Below are 9,170 nucleotides of genomic sequence, written 5' to 3' on the forward strand. Positions count from 1 at the left end.
ACTAATAATCAATCACACATGATTCTCAAACATTGTTCACTCCTGTCTTTCCCTGTCATCATGATGTTTGGAAAAAGCTTACCCACTCCCTTCCCCTTCAAAACCTGTTGGCAGCTACCTTTGAATTTTTTACATTTTTCACAAAGTGAGGAATAAATATTCAAATAGCTGAATTTTTATTTCTTTCATGGAAATTTGCATTTTAGTTGTAAGCAAATTGCTAAGTCATAAGACTTAATCTTGAATTGAATTAATTAAGATATCTGGAAAAGCCATGGGGGAAATATTCAACCAATGTGAGCAGAGTGAGACAGCAGGAAACTGTCTGGTGGTGGGCAATTACTGCATTATTTCACGCCCCCCCCCCCCAATATCACTTTAAGTTTGATCACTGTACTTTTCCTAGTTCTCCTCCACCTGGAAATGCCAGAGTCTTCCAGAAATCAGAGTGAAATGGCCTGGAACAATCAGTCAGTCATAAGGGAATTCATACTACAGGGTCTCTCCAGTGCCTGGGAACTCCAGATCTTCTATTTCCTGTTTTTCTCCATAGTCTATGCAGCCACTGTACTGGGGAACCTCCTCATTCTGCTCACCATCGTGTCAGAGCCACGCCTTCACTCCCCCATGTACTTTCTGCTGGGCAATCTCTCCTTCATTGACATGTCTCTGGCCTCATTTGCCACCCCCAAAATGATCGCAGATTTCCTCAGTGAGCACAAAGCCATCTCTTTTGAAGGGTGCATCACCCAGATATTCTTCTTGCATTTCTTAGGGGGCACTGAGATTGTACTGCTGATATCCATGTCTTTTGATAGGTATGTGGCTATTTGTAAGCCTCTACGTTACTTAACCATCATGAGCCGGAGAATGTGTGTTGGGCTTGTGACACTTTCCTGGATTGTTGGCATCTTCCATGCTATGAGTCAGTTAGCATTTACTGTAAATCTGCCCTTCTGTGGGCCCAATGAAGTGGACAGTTTCTTTTGTGATCTCCCCTTGGTGATTAAACTTGCCTGCGTAGACACATACATCCTGGGAGTGTTCATGATCTCAACCAGTGGCATGATTGCCCTGGTGTGCTTCATCCTCTTGGTGATCTCTTACACTGTCATCCTGGTCACCGTGAGACAACATTCCTCCGGTGGGTCCTCCAAAGCCCTCTCCACTTGCAGTGCCCACTTCACCGTTGTAGCCCTTTTCTTTGGCCCATGCATTTTTATCTATGTGTGGCCTTTCACAAATTTCCCAATAGAAAAAGTGCTCTCGGTATTTTATACCATTTTCACTCCCCTTTTGAATCCCGTAATCTATACTCTTAGAACTAAAGACGTCAAAGATTCCATGAGAAAACTTAGCAGCCGTGTCTTTAAGTCTAGGAAGACTGATCATACCCCTTGAATTCCTCATGCAAAAATGAGCATCTGTTCCCCTCACTCAGTTGGTCAACATAGTGATGCTACTGCAAGATGGATGAAGACAGAACTATTTCTGTAATCAGTCTCAGTAGTCCCTCAATATCAGTAATATTAAGAGTTCCTCACACAACCTAATATTTACTATGGAGCATTATCAAATCTAAACCCCAAATTTTATCCCACAAGGACTCACTTTTTAGAGTATTCAAGACTTTTCAGGTGTAAGCATTTATTTGAGTATTAAGTGAAATATCTGTATGTTTTAAGAAAGAATAGATTTCCTCCCAGTCTCTTATAATTGTCTCTAAAAAGGGGGCAAGTGTGAAAGTTCCAACACCTGTACTCTCAAGCATCCATGCATTTTTAATTGCTGACAAAGAAGCTGATAAATGAATTGTTCTAGTTCAGACTCCAGAAGAAAATGGAGGGTTCTTGGTAAGTGAAAATGTTTGCTCTTTAATGTTTTTGTAGCATATCTTTGATAAGAATAAGAATATATTTATTTCAGTCCCTAAGCTCCTTAATGTGGATTTCACCATTTTAAAACAGTATAGTATCTCCAGGATAATTTGTACAGTCATACACACACACACACACACACACACACACACACACACACACACACACACACTAGATTCTAGAATTTATACAATAAATCCCATTCCCATTCCCATTCTACAGAAAATGCAACTAAGATCCAGGGACACTGTAGCTTTTTCAAGACAGAATCTAGGGTCTTTCTCCTACAAAATGGGTATTTATTTTCTAAGCAGTAAAAAGTTATTTTGGTGCCATTGACATTCACTGTATCATTTTTATAATCAAAATACATGTTGTAAATAGCAAGATCCCAAAAGATCTAAGCCATTTTCACCTTGGTTAAACACAGTATTTGACTTAAGGGATCAATGAAACAGTAGTCCTTCATCATATTCAATATAGCTAATAGCTACATATTTTAGAACGTAGAAATCATCTCAGTGATATCTATTTATTTTACAGAGGATGAGATTTAGAACAAGAAATAAAGTGACTTTTCCAAGTTTATATACCTATAAGATGACAGAGGCTAGCCAAGAAGGTGCCCCTTCTCTCTCTGCCTGTCTCTGTCTCTCTGTCTATCTCTCAATTGGACAACAGCAAAATTAAGAGCATTTTGGTCATCGTAATTCTGAGAGCTAAAAATAGAAGAAATGTTTAATGCATAAAAGTGAACTCATAACCATTAATAATTATCCAGTCATCTAGTTGCCTGGTAGTGTCAAAGTTTGCATGATGTGGTATGTAATGTTGTGTAGCTTGGGTTTAGATAAAAGCAGATGTATGCATCATTGACTGGTAGATATGCAGATTGTAAATAATTGAATATAAAGGTAAATCAGTTAATAGGTAAATGGATGGGTTAATATATGGATGTGGATGGATGGGTGGGTGGATATATAACAAAACAAAGATAGATAACCAGGTATTTACAATCATGAAGAAACTAATATACCAGTTGAATATACTGACTCCAGTTCTATGCATATACATTGAATCTGAACAACTGAAAATTGCAGGTGTTACTTGTTTAAAATTATTTGAAAAACTATTGAATTTGCTAAAGTTGAAAAAGTATACTCTTAAATATGTTTCTTGTGATGAAGTATAGCCAGTTCAATTTGCAAATATGGGGAGATCTCCTAAAGAATTATGTTAGTGAAAACAAATTTTAAAAGCCCTTTAAATATGACTCTATGACTATTATAACTTTATTCTCCCAAATTCTCAACGCTGCTAGACCAAATCTGCAAATTGGATATTCATATTTCATTCTGATAAATAGCATATGATTGGCCAAACAGAGTAAAGAATGTTGCATTATTTATTTTCTATGTCAGGCTATGAATTTTGTTCTCCAGTTTAGCATCCTAATATGCACACTGCTGGAATCATAGCAAAATAAATGCCACAGTTTACATTATATGAAAATTTGCATGTGTTCTAAAATAAGATTCCAAGTTCTAGGAATGCAACATGGAAAATTAACCCCAAAGACAAAATCTACATGGTTGGCATAAGCCCCAACCTAAGAAAATTTCATGAAAAATTATCCCAGTCCCCATTCTAAGCCCTCCACTGATGGGGTTCTCTCCCTCCCTGCCTCATATTTTCTGTTGACAGTTTTCTGAGCATGCTCTTTAATCTTTCATTCTCATCACCATAGAGAATCCTAACACTGAGTCTCAACAGTTTACTCTGAAAGATAAACCTAGCAAACAACTTCAGGAAATACTGGATTAATCTCATGATTCTGTCTTCACCTCCAAGAGGCATTAACCAATTAAAACAAATTATATAAGTTCCCTTGTGGTGCATCTGGTTAAGGAATCAGCTGTGGCATTGGCTGTGGCATAGGTTGAAACTGTGGCTCAAGTTTGATCCCTGGCCGAGAAACTTCCACAGACTGTGGGTATGGCCAAAGGAAAAAAAAAAAAAAAAAGAAAGAAAGAAAAGAAAGAAAGAAAGAAAAAGCAGGCTGCAATGTGGCTCTATAGAGTCATTTAATTATTTTTTTTCTTTTCTTTCTTTTTTTAACTGGATTTCTCTTATCTATTTACCCCATCCAGCTTAAACTATTTCACAGGTTGATCTCCAATTACAGTCTAATAAACAAAACCAGGAGTAAATATATTTTAAGATGTGAAAATAGCTAATATTGTTGAAAAATTTAAATATACACACAAAATATTGAGGTTTGTCTCAGATTGGATGAGCTTGAAACAGTAAGCCATTAGCACCAAACTCGTTTCCTGGTCTCAGATCCCTTTAGGTGTATTTTTCTCCCACAGAAAATTCATTGCTCCTGCACAATGAACTACTTTCACCTGCTCATTCTAGAAGCCAAGAGGATAATCAGCCAGGTGGCCTTCCATTTGACAATGTAGCCAGGGATTGGTGAAGCTCCATTATCAAAAACTTGACAAATAATTATTTGATGTGCCCTTTTTTTTGGTCAGCTATCACTTTGTCCCCCTTTCCTTCCAGAAAACCTATTTAGAATATGATGTTACAATTTTTGTTTCAAAAAATTACAATGGTTTTAGAACCAAGGCATAGCGTAGTTCTATTACATTACCCTTCAAGATTTAATCTAATACCTAAGCCCTACTCTTCACAAGAGGCTCCTTCAATTTCTTTATTTTTCAGCGCTCATTTCTTGCATCATTAATTTCATACATTATTTTATATTTCTACCTAATCATTTCTCAAGTCTATGTCTTTTCTTCTTGTAATTAATAGCATTTTGAGAACAGAGATTTTGCCCTGGCTTGTTTTGCTGTCGTTACTCATTCGTTTGCACATTTTTTTGTTGTTGTTGTTTTTAGTCTTTGCCATAGAGCTTGACTCAGGGCACAGTTAGAAGTAATGATTTGGTACAATTGTTGAAGTAATTATCTTTTTTCTAAGTAACTGTACTTTTTGAGGAGTTCCCTTTGTGGCTCAGTGGGTTATGAGCCCAACTAGTATCCGTGAAGATGTTGGTTAGATCCCTGGCCTGGGTGGGTTAAAGATCCAGCATTGCTGTGAGCTGTGGTGTAGATTGGAAACTTGGCTTGGAACTGGTGTTGCTGACTGTACTTTTTGTTTTTTTCCTTGTTACATCCCTATACTCTTTGACTCTATCAAGGGGAATTGAGATCAGACTATATAGGAAAAGGGACATCTATATCCTTCAAATGATGCTATAGACTCATAAAGGATGGTATATTCTGTTTTCATGTTCATTTTTCTGAAGATATTTTCTAGTTTCTGTTTTGATTTCTTCTTTGATTCTATGGTTGTTCAAGAATGTATTGTTTAGGAATTCCCACTGTGGCTCTCCACATTAAGAATCTAAACTAGTATTCATGAGGATGCCAGTTCAATCCCAGGCCTTACTCAGTGGGCTAAGGATCCATCATCACCACAAGCTGAGGCACAGGTCACAGATGAGGCTTGAATGGGGGTTGCTGTTGCTATGGCTGTAGCGTAGGCCAGCAGCTGCAGCTCCAATTCAGTGCCTCGCCTGGGAACGTCCATATGCCACAGATGTGGCCCTAAATAGAGAAAAAGAAAAAGAATGTGTGGTTTAGTTTTCACGTATTTGTAAATTTTTCCATTTTCTTTTCATTATTCACTTCCAATTTCATTCAATTGTGATCAGAAAAAATACCTGGAATAACATCAGTCCTCTTAAATGTATAATAAATTGTTTTGTAACCTGGCATGTGAGCTCTCCTGAAGAATGTTCCATGTGCCCTTAAGAAGAATGTATATTCTGCTGCTACTAAGTAAAATGTTCTGTAAATGACTGTTAGGTCCATTTAGTTCACAGTGTTGTTCATGTCTGTTGTTTCCTTATTGATTTTCAGTGGGGATCATCTGTCCATTATTGTAAGTGGTATATTGAAGTCTGCCTATATTTCATTGCTATTTCTCCCTTCAGATCTGTCAGTGTTTGCTTTATATATTTAGGTGTTCTCATCCTGGGTGAATATATGTTAATAATTATTATCTCTTCCTATTGAAATAAACTTTTATCATTATGTAATGGCCTCCTGTGCCTGTTTTGACCGTTTTTGTCTTAAAGTATATTTTGTTCTTGTCTAAGTATAGACACCCCTTTTCTCTTGGTTACAATATTTATCGAATACTGTTATCCATTCACTTTCAGCCTATGTGTGTCTTTAAATCTAAAATGGGTCTCTTGTAGACAGCATACAGATAGATTTTGGGTTTTTTTGCTCATTCAGCTACTCTGTCTTTTGAGTGATGATATTAATCTATCAATTACATCTATTAACTTAATCTAATTAATCTTGAATGTTATTAAAATAATTTTCTCTAGGTAAGTGCCATCTTGTTCATTGTTTTCTCTCTATTTTGTAATTAGTTTATTCCTCTCTTCCTGTTCTGCTGTCCTCCTTTGGAATTTGATGATTCTCTTACTGCTATACCTTGATTCTTTTCTCTTTATCTTTTCTTCTATCTGCTATAGATTTTTTCTTTGTGGTTACCATGGGGCTTGCAAAAATCTTCCTATTGTTATAATTCTATTCTGAGCTGATAAAAACTTAACTTCAGTTGCATACACAAACACTATACTTTTCCTCCTCACTCTGACACACACATTACAGTATTACTTTCAGAATTTAAGCAGATAAAATAACATATGCCAAAGACCCAACAAAATAGAGTCAGGCACATTGGAGGAAATGAAAAGTTAGTGTTCAAAGGGGAAAGGAATACAAAATGGAACTGGAGATATAAGCAGGATCCAGAGGGTTCATGTCTTACTGTATAATGTAATAATTTGTTGTATGTTTCCCCACCATGCTGGTATTCTTTTCTGTAATCCAGAGAATGAAGCCTCTCACATTATAAGCTTTTAGTAATAAATATTTGAGAATAAGCACACATATATGATCTTCATTAACAGAGGGATGAACAATGTCAAAATCAACAGCACATCAGAATACTTTAGCCTTGGGGAGACAAATGCTGAGAGTGTATGTCCAGACCAGGGATGTCCAGGTCTGCTGTAATCCTTGTGCTCCTCCAGATATTCTCTGTCACCTTAATGTAAAGGCTTTCACCAGCAACATGACATCCCCCCAGTAAACATGCACCCACATGCTATTCTGGGAGTGAGCATCAATAAACCAATAATGTCATTTCGGTGTATGAGATAGTTTCAAGGTGCAAGGTGGCAGGAAAAGAAGAAAATACGAGGAAAAATGGATACATTTCCAGAAATTGCTGAGCCAACAGTCACAAGTCTGTTCACCATGTAACTTGAGGTTCAGTATACTTGTCAAGTGAGCAAATTCAAGGTTTACAGGAGAGACTGGAACGAGACAAGAAGAATCAAGATATCTTCTATAACTACAACATGGTCTTCAATCACAGATGATATATTTAACACACTTTTATACCAAGGAAAAAAATAAGACAAAACTTTCATCAAATCACATAAGTTTGTAAAACATTCTCATGGCAGGAACTCTGTTGAAACTGGTCTGTTGTTTACAATCTGCCCTCAGTTACTCAGTGTTCCCCATTATCTCTGCAACATATATCTAGCACCCCAGGCTCTGGCCACTCTCTCTCAGCCCAAGCTCTCTTTCCATGACCACTAAGTTAACCTCTTCTCTAGAGATAATAAACTGCATGTAGTTCCTGAGTACAACAGGTATTGTTAGATTCTCTGCCTTTGTTTATGCTATTCCTCCTTTTAGCATGTGTTCCCCTAACTTAACCTTCAAATCTCAGATTCAACACTGCCTCTGGAAACCTTTTGCTAACTCTGCAGGCACATTTGGACATGCTTTTCCTATGTCCCCATATTACCACTTACGAACTTACATTGTGGCAATTAAGACACTGCATTGTCATCACCTGTATTTTTATTAGATACAATCTCCTTAAGGGTAGAGACTGAGTCTTAATATTTCTGCTTAGAGCAGAGTTCCTGATACATAAAAGGGCCAAAATACATTTTTTGGATTATCTTTACTGAGAGAGAAGTTTAGGGTATCACCTGTTTGACAAAGGCAGAAAATTCTACTTATGATAATGTTATCCTCTCCAAAGACTAATGCTGAACTACTTCTATCAGAGGCCAACCCTATCCTTCTACAATTAAAGGTACACTTGAAAGAATTAACATAGCTCCTCAATGTATAATGAAGTGCCAGTGACAAAAAGCAGACTTCTACTGGAATGTGGTCAAAAGAACGAGAATCATGACTCAGAAAAAAGAAGAATAAATATAACATGCATTTAAATATTCCAGTTTGGTTTAAATCCTCATATAGGAATACTTTGCTGGAATAGCAATGTTCCCTGGTGATTCAGTAAATGCTGTGTTTGTTGAAATTAAACCATCAAATTTGATGGCATGAGTGGATTATGTCAAAGCTGGAGTTAGAGCTGAAAAAAAAGGTTATAGGCATGGTGATGAAAAGGGCATACATTTTAAGGTCATTATTAAGAATCCCAAACTGCTGGGCTAATACACATGAATGGAGTAGCCTGGTACAAGTCAAAACAGAAAGACTTGCTCTGTAGCATTTTTCTGATCTGAAAACTTAGCAAAATAGCCTAGAATTCTGGCCTGATGCTAGATGACTTATGGTTTTGTTTTTTTAATTTTGTTTTGTTTTTAAGAAAATCCATCAAGCTGTATTTTCCTGTGAAATTTTCCACTAACTAATTATAATTACTTTGATTTCTTTATAAACCTTTGAGGGAAGACAGAACATGCTGGGTCTGTGGGCAGTTGTAGCTGGTGGCCTGGTGGCTTGCAAACTCTGCTTTAAGAATGATGAGATAACTAGGTTAGAGAGGTTAGAGTCCCAAACTGCAAACCTACTAAGTGGTGTAGAGCTGAATTGAGATCAAGCAATCCAGCTTTAATGAGGATACAAGCCCTACTTCAGGAGTTCTCAGTCGTGTGTGTGTGTGTGTGTGCGTGCACCTGTGTTCACAATTATACTGAAATGTCATTATTAACATGTGTTATGAGGACACAGTTTAGGATTTAATTGTTTCCTCAGGAATGAGCTCTACCAACAGAAATACCCAAGCAGAACTAGATACATTTATCTTACAGCTTCAGGGATACTTTAGCCAGATGAAATGTCTGACTTGATGCTAAATTTTTTAGTTTCAATTTTAACACTTTCCTGAATAGTATTATCTCCACATAAACAATTCCCTCATGTATTC

The 9,170-nt window shown here is 36.9% G+C and overlaps 1 protein-coding gene across 1 annotated transcript; it reads left to right on the top strand.

The window, feature by feature from the left end:
- Positions 1–397: 397 nt before the first annotated feature.
- Positions 398–1,885, top strand: LOC100154725 (olfactory receptor 4K3-like). Its single transcript, XM_001929394.2, has one exon. The coding sequence runs from the start codon at positions 424–426 to the stop codon at positions 1,399–1,401; it is 978 nt and encodes a 325-aa protein (XP_001929429.2). The 5' UTR covers positions 398–423; the 3' UTR covers positions 1,402–1,885.
- The last annotated feature ends 7,285 nt before the right edge of the window (positions 1,886–9,170 follow it).

This window comes from Sus scrofa, unplaced genomic scaffold (assembly GCF_000003025.6).
Source record: "Sus scrofa isolate TJ Tabasco breed Duroc unplaced genomic scaffold, Sscrofa11.1 Contig498, whole genome shotgun sequence".
NCBI lineage: Eukaryota > Metazoa > Chordata > Mammalia > Artiodactyla > Suidae > Sus > Sus scrofa.